The sequence below is a fragment of the Rattus rattus genome, chromosome 3, assembly GCF_011064425.1.
Source record: "Rattus rattus isolate New Zealand chromosome 3, Rrattus_CSIRO_v1, whole genome shotgun sequence".
Taxonomy (NCBI): Eukaryota; Metazoa; Chordata; class Mammalia; order Rodentia; family Muridae; genus Rattus; species Rattus rattus.
Genome location: NC_046156.1, coordinates 25785391 through 25810390, shown reverse-complemented (window position 1 = coordinate 25810390; position 25000 = coordinate 25785391). Strand labels below are relative to the sequence as shown.

At 42.8% G+C, this 25000-nt stretch overlaps 1 protein-coding gene across 1 annotated transcript in view; it reads right to left on the bottom strand.

Annotated features, from left to right (window-relative positions):
* Arhgef38 (Rho guanine nucleotide exchange factor 38) overlaps positions 1-25000 on the bottom strand; it is a 112913-nt gene that overhangs the window by 9663 nt on the left and 78250 nt on the right. The window contains exons 5-11 of the mRNA XM_032897295.1: positions 24876-24893; positions 16782-16981; positions 14549-14682; positions 10323-10427; positions 8875-8991; positions 5553-5864; positions 371-514 (exon numbers count right to left, since the gene is read on the bottom strand). Coding sequence (XP_032753186.1) covers positions 371-514; positions 5553-5864; positions 8875-8991; positions 10323-10427; positions 14549-14682; positions 16782-16981; positions 24876-24893 — 1030 coding nt within the window. The remainder of the gene's footprint in view (positions 1-370; positions 515-5552; positions 5865-8874; positions 8992-10322; positions 10428-14548; positions 14683-16781; positions 16982-24875; positions 24894-25000) is intronic.

The following is a 25000-nucleotide window of genomic DNA, read 5'->3' as shown; positions in this document are numbered from 1 at the left end:
CTTTCCAAATGCTGGCACTAAGTGACGTTGAACAAGAAAAGAAAAGAAACTATCTCTGGAGGCTGGAAATAAAGTGGATTGGAAATGAGGGGCTACACTGTATGGTTTCTTTAAAACCCTAGTCAACAAGTCTGAGTATCCACTGTATGTCAAGGACATTTTGGGACCTTAGGAAACTGTCATGAGTTAAACAGAAATGAGCATCGCTCTCCTACAGAGTTTGTAATATACGAGGTAGAAACACTAAAATAATCACGGAGCACGTTGTTTGGATGGTGGATGGTATGGACAGTGTGGGGGATCGATGTGCTGCAATTTGGACAAGGCAAAGAGATGATGTCTTCACAGCCACCGGCAGTGCTCAACTCACCAGAACCTGTGTGGGCTTCTTCTTTTCAAAGCTAAGTTTCCTCTCAATAAAGGTGGCACTGTTGTCCTTTACAAAATTCAAGCTGTGAACCTCTTCCAGCACTTGATTCTGAATCTCTGAGATGCCCAAGACTGGCAGAGGCACCTGTGGGAGAAACAGTGTGGTGTTTTCAGATAACCAATCGCACTGGGTATTGACCCTGCCGGGTTGTGGTGGTGCTGGGGGTAAGACAGAGCCACAGTGAAATTTGCCTGTAAAGACGGGCAATCTGGTGTTACTGAAGCCCCACACAATGGTAGAGGTACTTACTAAAGCTTCAACACTACATAGGAGAGCAAAGCAGGAAAGAAGCAAGAAAGACCCAGGAGTAAAGTTCTGGAAGCTGTGGTGTTACCAGCAGCCTAGGTAATAGGAGAGGCAGGCACTGGGGCTAGCAGGGGAGTACAGGGAATGAGGCTACAAGAGGCATGGCTAAGAGTGAGCGAGTGTCTGTCTTGTATGTTTAACATGGACGATGTATGGACGCTAGAAGCTAAAACTGAGCAGTTGTTGCAGGGTGCATACCAGGAGGGGAGTTGACGAATATAAATGAAATGGCAGTAGAGAGGGGGAAGCTAGGGGTAGAGGCAGGGGGATTTGAGCAGGCTAGGCAAAGGCTTAAACATAATAAAGAGGCTATTTGGGACCTGTGTCCTTACTATCATATATATCATATATACACATAAAACTGAGGTGATTTGGCCAACAGAGAGAGAATAGCAGTAGCTAAATGTTGGAGCAGGATAAGGGGCAGGTAGGTGAAGAAGGGGGAGTAAGGAATATTTTAACCAAAACTGAAAAAAGAAAGAAAGAAAGAAAAAACAAAAGAAAGGAAGAAAGAAGAACGAGAAAATGAAAACTTCACACAAACCCATTTAGTCTGTAATTTAACTGAAAATACAATTTTTTAAGAGTGAGTTGAGTGACAGTATCCCACATCTGCGAATGATGCTGCTCCCAGAAGACATGAATCACTAAATGAAAATCTCACAGTGAGGCATAAGCCCCTCCCCCTTTGAGCTTTTGGTCACAGAGACCCCGGAACATCCAAAGTAATGCAGGCTACTGCCATTGCTCTTTGCGGCCTTTAATAGGTGCAAGGTAAGGCTGCGTTCCTGAAGACCCCATGGACTTGTGTTGCAGGACACAAATCTCGAACTGACAGGAAATTCTTCTTCATGGTTAGCTTTCATAACCCTGAGAGGTACCATATAAGCTGCTGATGTGAGAGGAAAGACAACAGTGGTACTGCCCAGTACTGGACCTCCTCCTCCCTGTCCCACCCCTGTGCTACAGTACTGATTTGCCAAGCAAGGTACACCTACTGTAGGAATAGTGGCAAGAGGGTGTATTGGGTAACCAATTACTCTCTTGATCACAGTTAGGGCCTACTCCCTAGGAGGAAAGACTATTACTGAAAACATGGTGGGTCAGAAAAACATGACTAGGAAAGTCATAGGCAGGAGGAGAAACCCTGTTTATGTTTCACCAAGTAGTCACCTTGTCAAACTGCCTCCTAATGTTTAGGTACACATCTATAGATTCATGCCCCTTACAACCTTGGTGAGAGGAACTTCTTACTGTAAGGGCGGGTGTTAAACATGCAGAGATGCGGTACTGTTCAAAGTGTGGAGAATGAACAGCCATGGCTGTGGATGGGGCATCTGTTTCGACCCTACCCACACCCGGTGCTCAGAGAACGTTGCGGAGGGGGTGGAAAGAATCTAGGAGCTGGAGGACAGGGAAGAGTGCTGTGAAATGCTGTCCCCTGCACATGACATTCCTGTGACACACATGAAGTCACAGCTGCTGTGGTTAACTACACAAGACAGGCACAAGATCACGCAAGTTAAAAATTTCAGCGTGGATTGGGGAGAGACTGCCAAAGCCCCTCCCTACCTTAGAAGCTATTCAAGGCAGCAGAAGGGCGGGGGGAGGAGGAGGAAGAGGTAGAGGAGGGAGGGAAGGGAGGAAGAGAGAGAGAGAGAGAGAGAGAGAGAGAGAGAGAGAGAGAGAGAGAGAGAGGCATTTTCTTTAGGAGTGTGGCCACTGGTTTTCTAGTGCCATAGTGGAGGGCCCCATACCCATGCAGATATGGGCATCACTATTTGGACTCCACAGGTATAAACTAACCAACAAACAGACAAACAACAGCGTGCCAAGATACCTCACTTCCAATCTGCCTTTCTTAGTACCTATTAAGCAATCTATGTTGCCACCTAAATATAGGTACAAAGCAATAACAATAACAACAATTACTACTACTACTACTATTCCTACTACTCCTACTATTGCTACTACTACTACCACCACCACCACCACCACCACCTCCATCACCACCACCACCACCACCACCACCAACAGTAATAATAATAATAATAATAATAATAATAATAATAATAATAATAATGCTTAGCATGGGATATGGAATAGGAAATGAGAGTCCACACAAAAGACGTGATGAAATTCTCCAGATTGAGAGTAGAGTATAATCTCAGGATTACAGTGATTCATCAGATAAAAGGGAGCTACCTCACAGTGAAGCAGATCAGAAAGCTCTGGGGGGAACTTGAGCAGAAAGACGCAATTGATAGAAGTGTATGTGTGTGTGTGTGTGTGTGTGTGTGTGTGTATGAGTGTGTGTGTGTACGAGTGTGTGTGTGTGTATGAGTGTGTATGTGTGTGTATGTGTGTGTATGTGTGTGTGAGAGAGAGACAGAGACAGAGACACAGAGAGAGACAGAGACAGAGAGACAGAGACAGACAGAGACACAGAGAGACAGAGACAGAGAGACACAGAGAGACAGAGACAGAGAGACAGAGACAGAGACAGAGACACACAGAGAGAATATATGTATATACATGTCTGTTCACATAAGAACATGCACGTGTCCATATGTCCACATGTGCACTTGTAGAGGCCAGAGGGCACAAGCGTTCCTCAATCCTTTGTCACCTTTCTTCATGAAGGGTATCTCACTGAACCTCAAGCTTACCAAGTGGCCGCACTACTTGGCTGAGCGGCCTCCTAGGATCCTTGTCTCTAACTCCATCACTGAGGTCACAAGCACGTGCTGCCATGCCTGGCTTTTAGGTGGGTGCTAGGAGTATGAACTCAAGTCCTGATGCTTGCATGCTACCCACTAAACCACTCACCGTCTCCCCCAGTCCCCTCCGAAATCCACAAGCAGTGATTTAGACAACAGGTAAAGGCAGGACTGTACAGCAAAGAAAAGTAAGTGTACGCTGTTGTGTGCGGCTTGAGTCCAGTCAGCATTCCCACTGCGGGCTGCCTACCTGCGCTCACTCATATTTGTCGTTCCTCCCCTTCCCACCTCCCTTGATACTTCACACATTTGGTCAGAAGGAAGCATGGCGACAGTACTTCCCCTTAGGCTCCCACAGAGGATCAGGAGAGAGGAATGGGATGAAGTCATTTATTTTATGATTGTTTTTTTCTGCAGGACAGAATGGACCATACCTCTCTGTCATGCTCCCCTCTCCAAAGGTCCTCTCTGACACATTCTTGTTACCATCCTCCCCTCATCCCTCCAACCTGCCTGGCACATGCTCCCTTCTTCTGCCACATGGAAGGCAGAGTGTCTCCCCTTAGGTGAGCTTTTGTACGTGGTCACTTCATTTACTTGTGTCGAAAGCTCAGCCTCGAGACGTTGCTATTCCTCCTGGTAACATGGCTCATAAACAAGTCAAGTAGTTTATACTCTGTGTACGCCTCCAAATTTATGGAGTAACTGTAATCGAAGGAGCATCGTTTGAATAAATATGTTGCAGAGGCATAAAGACAAAAAGTGGAATTTCATATTCATCCGGAATGCGTTGTGCTGAAAGCTGTGAAACAGCTCAATGACAACACAAGAGTGCCAGGTAGTATATGACGTCAAATGCCAAGGTTATCACCTAAGGTAACGGAGTAGTCCCTGATGAGAGAGAGATAGAGCTCTAGGACTGAAGGACAATTATTTCCCTTGGCCAAACATACTCGAATCTTTAAATCGTGTGCCTACACAATGCTAATTAAAAATTAAAAAGTATCATAGAACTTTGATCTTTTAGAAAACATTAAAATTAAAGTTATTGTAAGATCCAGCAATCCCACTTTCAGGTATATGTCCAAAGGTACTGAAGTCAGGATCTTGGAGAGATATTTCCATTATCATAGCATCATTGTCAGTAGCTGAGAGATGGAAATGACCAGCTAGCCATCAAGAGAGCTGAGCAAACAGGCAATGTGTTCTGCACACTCACGGGAACACTATTAGCACTTACAGGAAAAGCCTTGTCGCATGCTACGTGGGAAGCTGATAGTTCTAGACTAAGTAATACATGCCAGTCACAAGTGGTGATTTCTCTTACATGGAGGATTCAACGTAGTTAAAGAGAAACAGAAGGGAGAAAGGTGGGACCGGGAAAGGGCGACGGGGCAGTTGTTATATTGGTGTACTTTCCATTCTGTAAGGTGAACGTTCCTGGCCATCTGCTGTCCAACAATGTAAGCTGTGAGTATTCCTAACACTTTGGAACTGTTTACTTCAATATGATTCAAAGGACAACCTGCTATATGTTTACCCCAAAAGATAAACACTATTCATTGTAGTCACATGAGAAAAATGTAGGCAGGAAGGGATAAAGCAATTTGCCTGAGGTGATATGGTAACGGGTGGGTATTAAGACAAGGTCTCCTCCATGCCAGAGTCTTCGATAATCAGCATTTGATTTTTTTCAGAACTTCATAGTCCTGCAAGGTATTATCAGGGAATTGTGAAGGACACACAGCGACTCTGTCTTACTTCCTACAACTACTGCATGTGACCACAGACATACCAGAACACACTATAGACTAGAATCATTTTATTGAAGATAATCTTCCTCAGACTGACTATTTTAGCAATTTCTCAAAAACGAAGACTCTCTTTTCTCTTCTTCTATAGTTAGCTACATGGTGGAGGTTTTCCTTTTAGATATTTAAAAAAAAACAGAAGGCATCTTTAAAACTCTGTGATTCAAGATGCATAGGGACATCTGATCGACTTCATACTTCAACGAAAACAGACAAGGGTCACACGCATGCACACTCTGAATGATGGCTAACGTTGAGGTGGCCAAGGAGTAGCAGTGTGCTCACCGTCTTGACTGTGGAATAAGCCTGCAGAGCCACCAGCATCAAGTCCCGGAGGAGGGTGACGAAACTAAGCAAGCAGTTCAGCAGAATCTTCCTGGCCGCCTGGTTGAATGCCTGCAGCTCTTCCACGAGTTGGGCATTGAGGGCCTCATACTCTCTCTTGGCTAAGTCTGATTCAGTGGTTGCTGACCGAGGCAGGGAGCTATTACAGTCCAGGAGTTTGTCGTAGCGTTTCTGGATGAGTTTCTGGGGCCCTGGGAATAAGGATAGCAAGGCAGACAGGGGGCTCAGGATGAGTCTCTGAGAGCGAGCTGCCTGCAAAACAAAAATACAGCCCCATTAGCAAGAGAGGGACCGCCTACTCCGTGACCAGCTCAGCCTACCCTCTCTCGTCTAAAGCTCAAAAGAAACAGGACAGCACCCAGTTATCTGAGGAGCTCTCACTTTGAGAAGGTCTAAGTTTATTTGTTCAGGCTTTAAGCAGCAATATGGAGCCTGAAGATGAGCGAGAAGAGAAGTTTGCTCGCCCGCATCGTAGCTCTCCTGTCTGAGGCCGCCGAATCTGCACTGTGGGTGTCTCCTGCAGGACCCTCCCTAACCCCAGAGCCAAGCTGAAGTTATCACATCAGGGACAGGGGAAATGTCAGTGTGTGACAATGACTGACCATCTCAGCACCGTCACCTCTTGCGGTCAGTAAAACTGACACAGTCTGAGAAGAGAATCCATCTCACTCTTTCCCACTGGTTTCAGACCTATTTTTTAAATCTCCAGATGTGTTTTGGGTGGAATTGTGTTCCCCATGCAAACATTGATTCTTTATATGTAGATTTTATTCCTGTGGTAGAAATAGAGCAAAGCTAAATATATTTATATCCATAAAAGGGTGAGGGCTACTCACTTTGTGTCTGAACCTGGTATTACTGTAGGTCTGAAACCAACCCATGCCGGCACTCAGAAATCCTAGATTTGATTTCTTTTCTTCTTGTGTCTTTCCCTGTATTCTGAAAGGCACTTTTATCCTGTGTCTGATGACCGCTGGCCTTACCCTTCCTCACACATATCATAGTAATCTTTATCTTTTGTGACCTCAATGGTATTCCGGGAAATCCAAGCAGCAGCCTGTATTAATTAATGTAAATGGTTCCCGCTAACTTTGTCTGAACTCATGGGAAATTTAAAAGAGAGGGAACTCCATCTGGAAGTGGCACTGGTGAATTAGATTTGATTTTAGTTTATGAGATAATCAATGGATACCAGTCTACTGTTTAATGAGCCCCTGGACTAAGCAAAGAATGCTTTTACTATGTCTTGGATAAGTCACTGTGTTTATTACTTGTCTGGGAGCCACAACTTATTAATTTTAAGATTATGCTATGATTGTAGCATATGCCCACTACCCCATAGATATGAACTTTATTTACCAGAGGGACAGTAGTTGAAACAGGTAAGCATATTCTATCTTAAAATTTTGTCCTACACAATATTTGTGGAAAAATATCATTCATAGATATGAGTAACTTCTCTGTCTTGGGGTCAATTTTTGATTTAATATTTCAATTTCGAAGCATTCAGCATGTCACCCAGTAAAAAGCTACTTTTATATCATACTTTCTGCTGACTCCTTTAACTTGGCAGATCTGATATTACTTTATCAAGGTACAGGACAATTTCTTCCTTCTTTCTGTCAAACAATGGAGCAGGTTTGCTATGGACAAGCTACGTAGCAGGTGCTTAGATAGTTTTAATAAATATTTATCAGCTTAATGAGTTTAACTTGGTGTGAATAGCATGACATTAATGACTTTCTTAAAATATCCTTTTTATAATTAAGCCCTGAAAAAAAAAACTCACCAAGAACTAGTCATGGCTCCTCATTAAACCCATAGATGTAAAACTTTTGTCTATTGATCTGTCTATGCACTTATCTACCTACCTACCTGCCTGCCTACCTACCTATCTGTCCATTCATGAATGACTTTTGTCTCTATCACTTTATTTGGAATGATATGATACTTAATCTTTGTATCTTTTAATTTGTATTTATCTCGTGTTCCTATTAGAGGGCATTCTTGTTATGGAGTGCATGTGGAGGTCAGAGGACCAGCTTGCAGAAGTTGGTTCTTTCTATGCCCTGTGTGGATCCTAGAGATCAAACCCAGGGATCAGTCTTCACAGCAAGAATCCACTGAGGTACCTCCCAGAGTCTTGGAAATAATGCATTGAAGCTTTAAATTTTGCATATATGTGTGTACGCATGGTAACGGTGAATTTTGATTATCAGCTTGACAGGATTTAGAATTGCCCACGAAGACTAGCTTCTGGGCTTGTCTGTGAGGATTTGGGCACTCATCTTTAATCCCAGGACTTAGGCGGCAAAGGAAAGCTGTGGTTTGTGAGTTCAAGGCTACCCTGATCTTCATAGCAAGGTGAGACCTTGCTCATCAAGAGCATAATCCCAGCTTTCCCTTTCATAATGCCCAACACAGCACTACACAGTATATTCTGAGTACTTTTACAGCAGGATGTGGGCGTGGTCACTTCTTAGGGTTTGGAATTATTTTGGGGGTCACTGGTTGAAGATTATTTGAGGTGGGGGTGTCGCTAAGATCCTGAGCCTCCTAAACTGTGAATGCTAGAATCAAATCACCCAACACAAGGGTGAAGACAGTCTGGCCCAATGCTAACGCAGCCAACACAGATTGGTGGTCTGTTGTCTTTTGCTCAATAGATTCAATACTGCTATGAAGTAATACGAGACTCAAAAGTAAATTAGCATTACCCAGAAAACCTTACCACTGGAACATTTTATTAGTTAAGAATGTCTCTATGAGTCATTAACTCTTAAAAGACAAATAATTTGGGCCGGGGGCATGGCACACTGGCAGAGTGATCACCTAGCACGCACGGGTTCTTTGGTTCTTTTAAAAGAGCCTTACTTTGCTGTCTGGTGCACATCGTGCTAAAAATCACAGACAAAGAGCATCTGTTCTCCATCAGTAAGGTAAGCATTTCCATGGACTCCTTTAAGAAAACCACAGCTTTATAAATGTATATATTTTTAATATCTCTCACAGAGGCTTAAATGGAATACTGTTTTTCATCAGGCACTGACTGCCCCAGAAACAGAGTGTGAGACTGTGTTAAATTTCCATTACACTTCAACCCACTCTAAACATAAGTGTTTTAAAACTTCTGTTTCAAAAGTCTAATTTTGACATTAGTATTTAGTGCATATTTTATACCTCATTCCAGAAAGTGCGTGCGTGTGCGTGTGTGTGTGTGTGTGTGTGTGTGTGTGTGTGTGTGTGTGTGTGTGTAACTTACAAAGTCGTGACAGGGGTTCAAAGCTTGACTCTGGGGTTCCGTGCAGTTTTTCTCTCCATCCTTGTATGAAATCTCACGGAACGCTGCCACACTCTGCAGAGTGAAGGGCACGGCTTCCTGGAACAGAGAGTTACAGAAAGGGTCAGTTCTCAGTGAAGACAGCCCAAGTAAGGTCTCCTCCATGTAAACCTCAACTGTCAACACAGCATTGTATTTCCCTTTGAGATAGGAAACAAACTACAAAACCACCATGGATTCCTTCAATCAGGCCACTTGCAGCAATCCATCCCCCCACCCCCACCCCCCTGCCCATTCACAGACTTCAATTCTTATAGACTTCTTATTTCCTTTGATTTACTCAACAGCTTTTCTTGGTGAATTTAATGTTGTCTTCCAGGGGCAGCAGGGGCGTGGGGGAAGGTGCTCACATTTTTGTGGATTCAATCCCTGAAAATGCCAATGAATGTTCCCCAGAGGCACTCACTCCCTGAGCCATATCCAAAGGGTGGGGATCCCACTGCCCTGTTGGGACAACTGTGTTTGGAGCTTGCTTCACACAAGGTAGATTTGCTAACCTGATATGGAAACGGGTCCTCTGTTGTGTCAGACAGTAGGGATGGATGATGCTTACCCCTCTAGGATATAGAAGTTTGTCTCCTAAGCAGTGTGCTGGACACGTTAATGCTCTGTTAGTAGGATATTTTATCTACCTGTGCAGGCACTTACCTCTAAAGCAAATATCCAAGAGAAAAGCTTCTGGGAAAGGAAGGGTGCGCTTATCGACTGATTAACATGTAACTGCTAACTTGCTATCCTTCAAGGCCTAGCTGCTGTCAAGTTGCTTTCAAGGACACTGTGTCCTCAGTGAGAACCATTACAAGAAACTTTCGGCCAGCCCTTCCAACGAGTGTAATTGCACAGCATCCCCCTTCGGGTTTGTGGAAGCAGAGATTCTCGAGTAGGTCAGGACAACCTCTGAAGAGGCTAGAAATTTGTGAGGAGTCTTTTGTGGCCCCCTCTACTTGTAGGAGAGCATTTGCTTATAGCAGTTTATCTTGTTTTATAGCTCAATTTATTTCCCTCTGCTCTGCATTTTGTCCTTACTTCATGAACTACAAGAATTACGTAGGTAAAATCGGGCAAACACAGTTTCTGCTTCACTCGATGAGCTCATGGCTCACGTGCCTCGCAGATGGACTAATGAGCTCATCTTTGTTATAAGGAAGGCAGGGTGGGGGTCCACCTGACAGACACCTGAGCAGAGATACAACCAAATGGAGGGGACTGGGGCAGGAAGCCGGGCGAAGAAGACCAAGCCCCTCTGTGAGAATGTTGCAGTCTCCCATGTTTGATGCAGTTGGTATCGCCACGCACGTGAAGTGTTGTATCTCCTCACAACACCCACAGGGGCCTGAACACTCCTGCAGACGCATCTGAGTCTCACCCACCTCTATGTGCTGAAGGCAGGATGAAATGTTCCTCACACAAAGTCTCACAGTCTTTTCGAGCGATCTGAAAAGCTTTTCTTCTCTGTTAAAGGTATTATCTTTCACCTAAAACACACGAGAAGTCACTTCATTTCACAGCTCAAAGGCATCTAGTATTTTTGAGTGGTATGAAATAAATTAAAAAAAATCTAAATGGTATGATAACATTGGCCCAGCACATTACAAGAAAAAAAAATCCTTTGCTGTATGAAAATACTCTGTGCTATGCTGACTTTTAGAACAGATCGTTTGGGGGCTGCACATTGCATGAACCTAAAGTCCAGTTAAAGTCATGTGAAGAACTGAAGTTGCTGGTTATATTGTACCTTCTCACTGAGGTCAAAGGGGACTGTAAAACTTTACCCCGCACCTTCTTTTGTGTGTATGAGTGTGTGTGTGTGTGTGTGTGTGTGTGTGTGTGTGTATGTGTGTGTGTGTGATATTAGAGACAGGTCAGGTCTTTAGAGAGGACATCAGGTGTTCTAGTCTATCACTCTCTGCCTTTCCCCTTTGAGACAAAATCTCAAAATCTCTCACTGAACCTGGAGCTGGAGAGGAGCAGCTCCACTGATCTTATGATTTCCTCCTCTCGCAGTGCTGAGGTCAACATTCATAGCTTTTTATATGGGTGCTGCAGGAATTCAGACTCATGACTGCATGCCTATACAACAAGACACCTCTCTATTTTTTTTAAAGATTTCATTTTTTTTATTATGTGTATGTTGGGGGAGTGTTCACCCATGTGTGCAGGAACCCATAGAGCACAGAAGTATCAGATTCCCTCTGAAGCTGGAATGTCTGAAGCCAGTTACAAGAGCTTGTGAGCTGTCCCACGTGGGTGAGTGGAGCAGAATTTGGATCGTCTTCAGGAACATCAAGTGCTCTTCATCACAGAGTCATCTCCCTAGAGCCCCTGCCCTGTAGTCCTTAGTAACATATGCTGTGCACTCAAACTATACTGTCTATTGGTTTGCTCATAGAGCTCATAGTCTACCTTATCTCACAAGGATGATTTAGAGATATTCTTTGGCCTACCATTAAAGAAAGGTGGTCATGTCACCTCAAGCATGGAAGATGGTATATAACCTTAGTTCTTCTGCAAGAGCACATTTGCAGAGTTAAGATGGTTGTCACATGGGTTCCTGTGACATCTTACATGCAATATCTCGAGCATTCAGAGGATATGTTTTTGTACACCTAGTAATCTTTAGAGATCCACACATCGCTATTGAGGGTGAACTTTATTTATTGCAATGAGAATGTCTAACAGAGCCACACCATAGTGGTGAACCTGTCTGAACAGGCCTATGAAGGTTACCTGGAGCAGAGTGTCTATGTACATGATTATAGCTGGTGATAATTTTACCCTTTTCTGTGCTTCTTAATTTTATAGAGTTAACTTCAGAACTGAGTGTGTGTGCGTGTGTGCATATGTGTGTGTGAGTGTGTGCGTGCGTGTGCGTGTGTGTGTGTGTGTGTGTGATTTTTTGAATTCCCTAATTTTACTTGTGTGGGAAAGCATTAGTAAAACAGGCAAAATTCTTCGCAAAATACACATAGCCCAGTATCCCGGGCCTTATGTCTCTTCTTTAACTCTGTGTGCATACCGATATGCTTCAACAATTTGGTTTTTTGTTTTTTTTTTCTCAATGACATTTTAAAGGATCGCACTTCCTGATATTTTATTCTGTGGACCTAACTAGGACCCAGATAATTTTGAAGTCGGTGCTTAGGATTGCATTGTGTGAAATGTGTCCCCATAACTAAATCTTTCTCATGCTTGAATGTGTTGTTTCTCCTTCTCTGTCTTTGAATTCTGTTTATTTGTAGCGCCTAGACCCCTTCTGTGAATCCTACTTTCATTACTGCTTTTCCCATTGAATGAAATTAATTTCTCTTTCTTATGTGCTTTTATGACCTTCGTTAATTATTTAAGCAATTTTTCTCCACTGATGCATTCCAAGTATTAAAGATTAAGAAGTTTGTCTTAAAAATAACAATAGCTAATGTGCATTACCCATTAATTATATTCAGATGCTGTGCAAGAACCTTTCATTCCACTTTATCATTTTAATTCTTACACAACTCTATGGGCCAAGAATTATGATTAAGTTGCAAGCGATATGGCTGCCCTGCCAGGGACCACATTTCCCAGAATCCATTGCAGATAGCTCTGCCCCATAACTAGATTTCAAGGAAGTGTCTCAATTCTAAGTCTTGGCCTCATGACACTGTCTGTGGGACTTGAGTAGAGACACAATAATGACCTCGCTTCCATCAAGCAGCTAAAGACACTATGTTTATGTAAAACATTGCCCAACATTTGACAAGCCGAGTTCCTAGAAGATTTTAACAAAGCAGATCCCATCTGCTCACAACTCAGATTATTATTAGAGATGGCAGAAGTGGTCACCGGACTAGGTACCCTATGCTTTGTTTGCTATGTTTATTATGTTCCATTTGCTATGCTGTGCTGTGCTGTGCTGTGCCATGCTCGAGAATCTCTTTGTGACACGGGCATAGTCTTTGCCCTAAGGTGGCAAGTTAGAGAACCTTGCATTTACAGATATTGTTGGGATTAAAAATAAGCAGTCTGAATTCCGAATCTCTACCTGTTCGTCTCTGTATTCCCAATCTCTCCTCACACAGTGCCTGGCATACGAGAATTCAATACACACGTGATGGATTGAATAGAATCTTCCTCCTGGGTAATAGCTTTACACCCTAACTCCACTAATATTTCACCTGAGCTGCTGACAGGTACAGAATTGATTGATTTGAGATTTATCTCTTCTCCAGTCCAGCCTAGGCAGCTGATTTTCTGATTAACAGTGAAATGCTTCACTGCTGACAGGCCGTCCTCTATAAAGATTAAGAGGAAAAATCTAATTAATATCCCTCCAGGCTATTTGAGCTACAATTCACTTTTAGTTCGCAGTTTAAAAAAAATGAAAAGCCGATGATAAATATGGGAAGGAACGTAATGGCCCCACAAAAGTCTGCCCCAGATTGGGAGCTGTCTGCTCCATTCCACAGAACTGTCTTGGGTAAGAAGCAGAAGTGCAAAGCCCGGAAGAGAATCTCTACACCACATTTATAGATGCCTACGGGGTGTGTGTGTGTGTGTGTGTGTGTGTGTGTGTGTGTGTGTTACTGTCTCCTTAAGCTCATTTTCAATTTGAGTTTATTATTATTGTCTTTAGATGAAATGTCCCAATTATCCACTTCACGATCAGTTACCACCGGTGGCCCAAACTTTCCCAAATATACCATCACATCAAGCCTCTTTGGGGGATGGGCCTGGTGAATCCCTAGACAGTTATAAAGAAATAAAAACAGCAATGCTACCGACTACAGGGCCCACAAGTGGTAGCACCAGGCCAGTGCAGCCACAGGTTAAATGAGAAGAAAAAGAGGACAGTGTAGCCTGTCACATGGCCAGGCCGGGAACTTCCTGCTTTTCATTCTCGGTATACACTCTCCTGATTGTGTGCTTCCGATTCATTAACCTCGAACCTCCTGGGATGTCTGTATGAATACAGGGTTCTAGGTCGAGCCAGATGGGACTCTAGGACCTGTCTTTTGAAATTAGCTCATGTGGTTCTCCTGAAGCAGATTAACACTGAGAAGTCTTTGAGAAAAAAAATCGGTCTGTTATTTATAAGAGGTTGAGATTAACGTGTAAGCTGTGCTAATGGGCTGCACCCAGTAATATACCGTGCGTCTAGGGAGCCTAGGGGGAGGGAAGGGTGTTAGGGAGCCAAAATCATCACTGAACTATGCATCTAAATACTAGTTTAGTTATTAGATTAAATAAAGAGAATCCCGGGGGAATAGAAAAACTTTTAAGCAGAAATAAAACTGAGATGGAGGAAGCAGTTGGAACAACACGCTGAGGAGAGAGATTGTAAGCGCTGAGTGCCACGTCTCCCGTGGTCGGTGGCACTGTCCCTTGGTCTCATTTCTCCTCTGACTGCTTTCCCAGTGGAAGCCCAAGGACATGGCGTTAGAACCTCTAGGCCCCCAGTTACGCCCAAAAGAAAGATCTTGGGGGCACTGGCTTGGTTTTGTGTTCTAGACAAATTCACAGGAAGAGCAAAGTCAAGCCCTACCCCCACTCACCTACCCAAGTGTGGCAGGGTCGATGCTCCCAGAATAAATGAAGGCAGCCTAAGAAGAAAAGTTACCTGTGAGTCTCCTCTGGTCAGGATCTTCAGATGATTTGTGACTCTTTTGGACTTCTTGCTAATTGAATGAATATTTAGTCTAGACAGTTTGTCTTTGAGGGACTCCTCCTCCTCGTTCTTCTTATATTTTAGAACTGAAAGGGAAGAGAGCAGTGGGAGATGTGGCTAGGTGCAGCCGAGTGCACATCCACTGGAGTTTCCAAGACCAATATTTATACGGAGGACAGAATTTATGAGGATCTCAAATCTCTTCCACAGGGGTGGCTACCCCATTAACCCTATTGCCTAGCCCGTCCAAAGAACCCCACCCACTGACCTCCAGAAACTCATCCTTTCAAGGACAAGGTCCTTGAAAGGCTACTCAAGGTCAAGATTAACTTCCCTCTCATGTTACAGAAATCCCTAGACAGGGGAAGATGCTGGGTTTACCCCTCAGTACCAGAGAAGAGAGAAAAGAAAATTCCTTGTGTTAGGAATATTATATTGGGGGGTCTCTGGAATAGGGACTTAGGTCAAGTAATGAGCTGTACCCATCACACGAGAGACTCAACTCCTGGGCTGGCTTTCCAGGAGCTCTGTGACTTGCGGTCAGGTGAGTGTCGCTCTGAGATTTACTCGTCTTTAAAATAATCATTACCTCTCACCTTCTTCCAAATGTGGATGCATGCATCCAGTGTGGCTAAGGGCGTAGATGTGCAATCACAGGCAGGGCTGATGAGGATTAAGCCAATGGTGCACGTGGAGTTTTACAAGACATACGATTTACTGTCTTCAAGTGTTGTGAGAACGGTAGCATTTAAAGACTCAAAACTGAGCCAAGCTTAGTGACTCACGTACATAATTTTGCACTTGGAAAGTGGAGGCAGGAGGACCAGACTTTCAATGCCAGCCTGGGCTATACAGTGAGCCTGAACCCATCCTAGGCTATGTTAAACCACGTTTCAGAAAATAAAACAAAACACCTTCCCAAACACTTTTGTGATCAAAGCAGTTGCTACGAATATTTTATGTCATTGATTTTTAATCTTCTCATGGTATCATAGTGCATAATACAGTTTACTCTCTGAAATTTATTATGTAAATCTTTAAAACTGTTTTTGGACATTTTCCTGCCTTGAAGACCAAGTGTAGAAATGTTATTGACTAGTACTGGCCAGTGGCATGCATTTGCTGGCCCCGGAGACTAGGTGTGTCACTGTGATTTTTAATTTTCATTGCCCCATATACTGCCCAAGCTTTCTGTGAGTTGTTCTTTCTTTACTGACTTTTTATTAGAATATTCTATTTCTGAAACGATAATGCTTTCTAGTCAGGCATCCTATGTATGCAGTCCTTTCATTTTACTTAAGGTATCTATTACTTTATTACTTACTCTTTTATCCCACTCTTTATAGTTTTTACGTGCTTGGAAATAAAACCAATCAAAGAAAGTGAAGTTGTCATACCATTTATTTCTAAACTGTCATGATTTAAATGTGGGGTTGGCTTCAACCTCACTATACAGCCCAGGCTGGCTTTAGTCTCACTAGGTAACCCAGGCTGGCTTATATTGGAGACACAAACTTGGCTGAGCATGAATCCTGTGAGAGGACGCAGACCCACTATCCTTGGGACACATGGGGTCCATAGAATTAGAACTTGTATATTGAAACTACACTTAATATTGGGCATTAATTGTAATATCTTATCTTAAAATAGGAGTCAGTTGTTAATTGTAGAAACAACTGAACCTGCCCCTCCACCCCTCTCTTCATTCCCTCTGTCAGGATCAAATGTACCAGATGTACAGATGTACCACACGTACCCTTCACATGGCCTAGCCCTGGTCAGCAATCCTGAGCCATATCTCCTTCATTCTCTGCAGATATCTAATGGCAGAACTGTATGCTCACAGTATACCACAGAGCATACAGCGATCTGGTGAGATTAAGCACTTGAGCACACTGTTGGATTTGTCTTAATTACCAGTTTTGTGTTTATTTTAATGGTCTTTTTCTGAAACTAGCTGTCCAGGCAAAACTTATACTCTGCTCTAACTCTGGACTTCAAATTATTACATTTGTGGTCACTGCTGCTTAACCAGTTTTATGTTTCTAAACTCTCTCTCTCTCTCTCTCTCTCTCTCTCTCTCTCTCTCTCTCTCTCACACACACACACACACACACACACACACACACACACAAAACACTCCTCCTATCATGAGGAATAGTCGGCCCCTCACGTTTCCCCTTACCTAGGTCCTTCCTTCTTTTCAGCTCATTGATGTTGACATTAATGTCCTTCACAGCAGCGAAGGCTTCCTCCAGGGCTCTGTAGTCTGGGTGGGAGGGCGGGGTCGAGTTCCGGAGTTCGCACAGCAGCAGGGGATATTTCATCACTCGCTGAATGGGTTTGATCATCAAAGAACCCATGTCCAGCAGGTTTGGCTTGCCCCTGCAACAGACACGGTTGATATCCATACATTCACTTCCTACTTTTTTTTTTCTTCCTACCTACCCATAAGCACTCATGTGTGCTTTACTTACAGGCCAGTGTGTACACCACCAGGCTTCGCACCAGGTTCAGGGTGTGTTTTTCCACAACAACCAGGAAACATGAAAATTTTCTCATTCTACTACTTTTTGCTATTACCAGTGAGAAAAAAATCAACTCTCATCGAAAAACAGGCGACCTGAAAAACGTGTCAAAACTAAACACTGTCCTCTCTTTTCCACCAAGCTGAAAAGCTCTTTGAACAGGGGTCGTACCACAGACTTCAGAAGAAATTTGTAACAAATGGAATAGTCCTCAAATTATCGCTACCGTCAATTCTCCAGTCCCTGTAATGTGATGCCTCCCCATCACTTTTGTACAGGTGAGGTTTTAGCAATAGCTCTACGTCACCGCGTCACGGTGTCACTGTGTCACTGTGTCACTAGGTCACTGTGTCACTAGGTCACTGTGTCACTGCCTCACTGTGTCACTGTGTCACTGTGTCACTGCCTCACTGTGTCACTGTGTCACTGTGTCACTGCCTCACTGTGTGCAGACAGCCAGCGTTTACACCTGGCACTCCTACAGGTGCTTCAGAGACAGGATGGGAGCCTTCCCATCGGCCTAGGTTGTGCAGGAGAAAGAAGCCACCTGCTCAGTCAAACCATTGTCCAAACCTCTGCCTCTGACCTTACGGCTAGCAGCGACTTCTAAAAATGAATTTAGGAACAGAGATGTGATGGTGACAGAAAATAGTGACTCTTTTAAGATGCCGACAGGTGGATTTTTTCATACCTGTACTTAAAAAAATACTAGTAAGGACAGACAATAGCCACGTAATTTAAAAATAAAGTGAACATAAAATGATATAAAAGGTGGCCTGAAGGCATCTTAGAAACCATTTAGTTCAATTTTTCATTTGACAAATGAGAAACTAAGGGACTTTAATTGCCATGGATATGTGCACACATGCACGTGTGCACACATGTGTACACACACACATGCACACACACATGCACAAACATCTCCATCCATCCCTCTATTTTATGTTCATCATCTCTCTTACCACTGTCTGCAATCATTTCGTTTCCCAATTCTCCTGTTTACGACCAATTTCTCTGTCACCATTTTATCTGCACTGTGATTACATTTTATTAATGCTCAAATTTAGACAAGGAATTACTGAGTTTTCAGGCTTTCTGCCATGAGCTTTAATTTTCTTTTGAAAACTTCCCCCCTAAATTTCAAAATGGATAAATCAATAACAAAGGGAGGAGCTTATTTATAGCCTGAAAAAAATATACTAGCCTAATAGGTACAAATATTACAACAAACAGAAAGGTAAAGATTTTAAAGGAAAACCAAAATAAATAGTAAAGGTTTGCAAGAAAGTAGAATTGCTTCAGTAGACTTTCTCTTGGAGTCTATTAAGAAACAGGAAGATAAAGGCAAGGGGAGGGGGTGACAGAGAAAAGGGGCAAGAGACAGAAAAGGAGATCAAGGACGGGAGGAGAGATACACCACTGGTTTCCAGGAGAACTGAATGAAGTGGATGGAAGATGATCAATACACTGAAAACCCAACTAGAAGCATTTTAATTGCTGGGGTGTCAGTAGCAGGCAATGTTTTTTAGTATACCAAAGGAGATATCATCCCTTCACGACAGTTTATACATCTATGGAGAAAATTCAATGAAAGAAGAAACGAGTCAGGAATAGCATCTAGGGGACTAGAGTCAGAATTTCTTGTGAGCTCGTTCTTTAATTTTTTCCAAACATAATGTATTTAATCATTCAGAGGCTACTAAAAATAGCATCCAAAATAAGTACAATCAAATACTTTAAAATGCTAATCATTTATTTACATAATCATATATATGAAAAATAAAGTGAACATAAAATAATATAAAAGATGGCCTGAAGGTATCTTAGAAACCATTTAGTTCAATTCTTCATTTGACAAATGAGAAAAAAAATACACACACACACACACACACACACACACACACACACACACACGAAAGGAGAGGAAGGGAGAAAGGGAGAGAAAGAGGGAGGGAGGGAGGGAGGGAGGGAGGGAGGGAGGGAGAGAAAGAGTAAACCAACATCAAGAAGCACAGACAGGAACTGGTAGAGTTGTTTAGTGAGCTACCCACTCCTTCTATATCTAGATTTGTCACACACCAATCTGTGCCGTAATTGAGTTCACGTGTTATCCTTCCTTTCCCACCAGTCTCCAGCATTGAATTTCTAGTGTCTTCGTTGTATGTTTCAAATGATAATTAGAAATGACTATTGTTTCTTGAAAGCATCAAACATGGAAATCTGAGAGGAGAGTGACAGAGAGTACCCAGGCGCTTCTGCCTCAGAGATTTTTTTTTTTTTTTTTTTTTTTACAGTTGCTCAAATGATGATCGATAACGTTCTGGTATCTGCATTGGACAGACTACAATATGGAAGAAAAGATACAGGATGTGTTGTTAGATAACACACGCCAAGCACTCGGTGTCACAAAGTTCACTGCCATTTCTAATTAACCCCTCCTGGTGAGATTAAGTCTTGCTCGTGGTGAAGGCAGATGTGTCCTGTGTTATGATGTCCCCATGTCAGCCAGTTGTCACCTGCCTGCCCCACAGTAAGGAGGCAAATGTTTGACAGTACTCCACAGTCTCGAGCCAGACTGAATGCAGCCATTAGTGGTGACAGTGTTTCAGCTGCCTCTTGTATCGTGAATCGCTTGGCAAGGATTTAGTTACAGACACAGCTACACTAGCATCTTCACACATCACTGCTGGGCTTTTCCAGGTTACGCCAACACAGCTTTGCTTTTTAACAGTATCCAGTTTTGCTGTAAAGTGGTTCCAATAAAATGTAGGAAAAGATAATATTTAAACAATGTAAAAAAAAAACTAGAGTGGAAAATAGAAAAAAATTATTCTACGTGAAAGACACCTATGGTTTTAAGGGGAGGGATAATAGAAGGAAAAATATAACTTCACGACTGACTATAACTTTTTTGAATTTCTTCTATTTCATGTCCACAAATATCCTAAATTTTATACTTATTTTTATAGAAACTTTAAAAAATTTCATCTCCTTATGGAACGTTTAAATCACTTAATAAAGAAAACTGTGGAGAGCTACATAACAAATAACATTGGCCATAAGAGATGGGAACTCAAAATAATATAAAACTATTACGTTTTAGAAGAATAAAGGAGGAGAATGAATTATAACTCATGCAGCTGAGGATAGAGAAGCAGTAATGATGGGAAAGACATACTTAAGCATTCCAGAACATTTATCCTCAACAGTTTCTGGGTACCTAAAGGACTAGGGAGCAGAGGCGACTTGGGGATCAAAACAGGAAGAATCAGTTGAAAACACCTTTTTTTTGGAATGACTGAATGAAGGGATATATAGTGTTCTTTTATTTGACTTTTCTCTATAATTTGATTTTTTTTTTACGTTTTATTAAGTTATTTACGTTACCTCTTGATTGCAGTTCCTGTCCTTCCTCTTCTCCCAGTCTCTCCCTCACATCTCCCCTTCCCCACAATTACCTCCTTTCCCCTTCTCCTCAGCAAAGGTGAGGTCTCCCATGAATATCAACCAGTCTTGGCATATCAAGTTGCAGTGAGACTAGGCACATCTTCTATTGAGGCTAGACATGCAGCCCAATTAGGGGAAAGGGATCCGAAGGCAGGCAACAGAGTCAGAGACAGCTCCTGCTCCCAGATGAAGACCCAGCTGCACAATTGCTACATCTGTGCAGAGGACCTAGGTCCATCCCACGCATGCTCTTTGGAAAACACCATTTCAAAAACTGATTGTCGGGCATGGGGCAGTTAAAAAAAAAACCTGGGGGAGGTCATTTGAAGAATTCAGAACTCTTGGAAATTAAGACTAAACGCAGAAATAATGGCTAAGTCAGTAAGTAATGATAAAATTCCTAGAATCAAACATCAGAACACACCTGGAGGAGGAAATTATCATGTAGAGATAATCTCTTGTGTACTGTGTGGAAGCATCGCCTGTCAATAAAAATCTCATGGCCAATAAACTGAGGCAGGATTAGAAGGTGGGGCATCCAGCAGAAAGAGAGGAACTCTGGGAGAGTCAAGCCTGAGAAGTCCCTTCCGGGACTCAGAGGAAGTCAGACTTAAGAACCTGAGGAGAGGTAACTAGCCACACGGCAGACATAGAACAGTTAGTATATGGGGTTAATATACGTTATAAGCTAGTGGAACAGGCTTAGCTTATGGCCTAAACATTGTAAATAAGTGATAAGCCTCCGGGTTGCTGATTCAGGAACTGGGACACAGGTGGGAAATCTCAAGGTTACATCTCCAGGAGGAGATTTTTTAAAGTCAGCAGGTGTCAGCACCCGCTGCTCAGAATGAGAGATGGAACAGCCACACTCTGCCAACCACGAAGCCTCAGCCACTGAGGACAGAGGAGACTCTTAAACTAATCAGAGGACCAGCTTCTCACGCACCAGTGTAAACTAGAAAACCCTGAGACTTTCAAATTCTGACAATGAGTTACATTTAGTCTAGAATTCTAGAGCCAGCCAACATATTAATCAAGAACGGAGGAAATTACCCAATGATAATTGTCAAAATTGGGGTGAAGCCAATGCTGAAGAGGGCAGAGAGATCTCCGGTTTGGCCCGAGGGAGGCCATGTGGGTATTTGTGCTGTGTCAGCAATTGTGAAAACCCCCGCGAGAGGCTCCCGGGGACATAAATTGTTCTACAGATCCGCGTCTATTTGTCTTGAAACATGACTTGGCTTTAAAGAAAGTGAGTTTGGTGTGATTTGTACAAAGGAAACTAAAAAGATGAAGAGGAAGAGGAAAGGACGCCAGAAAATAAAAAAGGATGATTGTCACCTGCTGACTCTTAGACCAAAATTAGTAGCGGTTTACTACAAGGTTTAATGATTCAAACACTGATTAACATTTAAGTAAGTTAACTATATAACTACATAAAGGGAATGAAGAGACAGGAAGAAAAGGAGGGAGAGAGAGAAGAGGAAGAGAGAGAAAGGAAGGAGGAGGGGGAGGGGGAGGAAGGGTGAGGGAGAGGAGGAGGAAGAGGGAGGAGGAGGGGGAGGGAGAGGCTCTTATATTCTGTAGAGAAATTTGATATAACCTAAGGAACTGAAAATCTCAACAATAATTTTAAAGATATGAAAACTAACACAATAATCACCTAAAACATGTGAAACGCTTCAGTGAGGAGTATCTAAAGCCTGGTAGGCGCAGGCAGACATGGTGTTGAAGATACTGAGAGCTTAACATCCAGATCCACAGGCAGCAAGAAGAGAGAAAGCCATACACCCTGAATCACACTTTTGAAACCTCAAAGCCTCGTGGCACACTTTCTCCAACAAGGCCATTCCTAACAGTGCCACTCTTTGGTGACCAGGCATTCCAATATGTGAGCCTATGCGGGACATTCCTATTCAAACCATCACATTTTACTTCCTGCTGTTGCGGTAAATATTAAAACTAGGTAACCCTTTATCCCTCTCTAGCACCCGCACACTGTTGGGCCACATGGCACTGAGGGACGTCTATCTTTATTTCAGCGGAGGCTAGTTCCAGCGTGTCACACCGCTCTGTGATGGCCCCGAGTACTCTCTGACCCAGGCAGTCTATGAGCTGTTCCAGCATGGCATCTTCACCCTCATAGCCTCATGTAACGACCTTAGTGGACCCCTGTGCAGGAACACTCATGGTGTATGCCTGGCCTCAGCAGCTTTTCTTAGTTACCGAGGAAGATTGCATAACCTCTTTCTTGTATCCTTGACTCTAAAGCCAGAGCCATATGGTAGAAACTGCCAAATTCAGCTGCTTGCTGGAGCTGGAAGATGGCCCCTTGTTCAGCTACATCTGCAATGCCTTTCTGAGGTTGATTATTTCCTTTCCTTCTTAAGCTTTTCGTTGATTCCTTTTTACAGATTGGAAGCTTAGGTGGGTGTGGTTTTGCCCTGAAGTCATCATTCCCTGGATTCCACTTAGGATCAGGATTTTCTTTATATTTTTTATTTCTTTGAGCATTGGACTTAACACTAATACACATCTTGGTGCTATTTTTCTCCTCAAACTGTACAATAGTGTTTTTCCTTGTTCAGCTTGCTCCTTTTCATTGTTGCTATGCATAAGAGAGAGTACTAATAATAACACGACACAGTCAATATTAGGCGGTCAGAAAAATCTCCTCTACTAATGTCATTAATCCAAACCTCTTCAATTTAGCCTCAAGCAGAATTTTTCTTGGACAATGATCAAAAGCAATTATATTCTTTGCCAAAATGTCACAAGAATTGTCTCTAGGCTACTTAGGAATATTCTTTCCTCTAAAACCCATTGAGCCAGGCCCTCGTTTTCTACACCGCCCTCAGCACTATCATCTTTCTTGCTTCTATTGGTATGGCTCATTAAGTTCTACTTAAAACATTCACCTACTTTCATAATCCAAAGTCTCAAAATCCTCATTCCTCTAACAAGAAGCATAGTCATCCCTGTAAGAGCAACACCCCACTTCTGGTACCAACTTCTATTTTAATCAAAGTACTACTATTGTAAAGAGACACCATGACCATGACAACTCTTATAAAGACAGCATTCACTTGCTGCTTGCTTAGTTTCAGAGTCCATTATCAGCATGGCAGGAAGCATGGCAGCACATGGGCAGACATGGTGCTAGAGAAGGAGTTAAGAGTTTTACATTTGGACTTATAGGCAACAGGAAGAGAGAAAGCCATTGGACCTAGCTTGGGCTTTTGAAACCTTGAAGCCCACCACTAGTGACACACTTCCTCCAGAAATTCCACATATACTCCAGCAAGCCCATTCGTCCTAATAGTGCTACTCTCTGTGGCCAAGCATTCAAATCAATAAGCCTAGGAGGGAAATTCTTAGGCAAACTACCATCCTAAGGCAATGCATAGAAGGAAGGAATTGTTTGGACTCATGGTTATAGAGGGATAAGAGTCCATCACTGCCACTATGGGGATTAGAGTCCATGATGGCTGGAAAGCATGACAGCAAGCGGCAGGCATGGCAAATGGAACAGCAGTCTGAGAGTATCCGTCTTGAATAACCACAGGCATGAACAGAGAGATGAAACTAGAAGCAGCTCAAGTCTTAACTCTCAAAGCTTATGCCTCAGTGACATTACTTCCTCCAGCAGGCCACACATTCTAACCCTCCCCAAACAGAATCACCAACTGGGACCAAGTATTCAATGCCCAGTGAGGGGGGAACGCCTCATTCAAATTACCACAGAGATTGACGCAGAGATGCACAACTGGCCAAGGTACAGAAAATGAGACTGCAGAACGTTCCAACGCTAAATGGAACATTTATAGCACACTTCCTCCCAAGACTCAAGAACCACAGACTAAAAGGAGGCATAAAGAATGTAAGAGGTACCAACAGGAGGGGCGCTGTACATATCAGCTCACAGCAACTGTGATAGCATGCACAAGCCCCATGCAAGTTCAAGCCAGACTGGATATCAGAATGAAGATGGGAAGAAGATACCACCCCTAGCCCAGGAGCTATGCAATTGATAAGTATCGTGGAGGAAGAATCAGTATTCTTTAAAAATGTTGCCCATGGCGAGCCAACCATGCTCCAGTGAAAAGCCACACGCCCATGAATATATGTGCAGCACGAAGGGACTTGGTGGGTGGAGAAAGAAGATTCGGTGTTGGATGGAAAGGTAGAGTAGAGCTCAGAGGATCTGGGGAAGGAGGCGAATAAGATCAGTGCATATTTTAGAAATTCTCAAAGATCTAATACGATTAAAAATTAAAAAGAAAAAATTAAAAAGGAGTACTTACTCTTGCATATATATAGTTCTGTAAAAGAAGAGGAGACAGTAAATCAATAAAAATTCCCATATAGAGGATAATATGTAACATTTCAAGTGCTCCAAATTTTACTGTATGATATCAAGCAGTGAGTT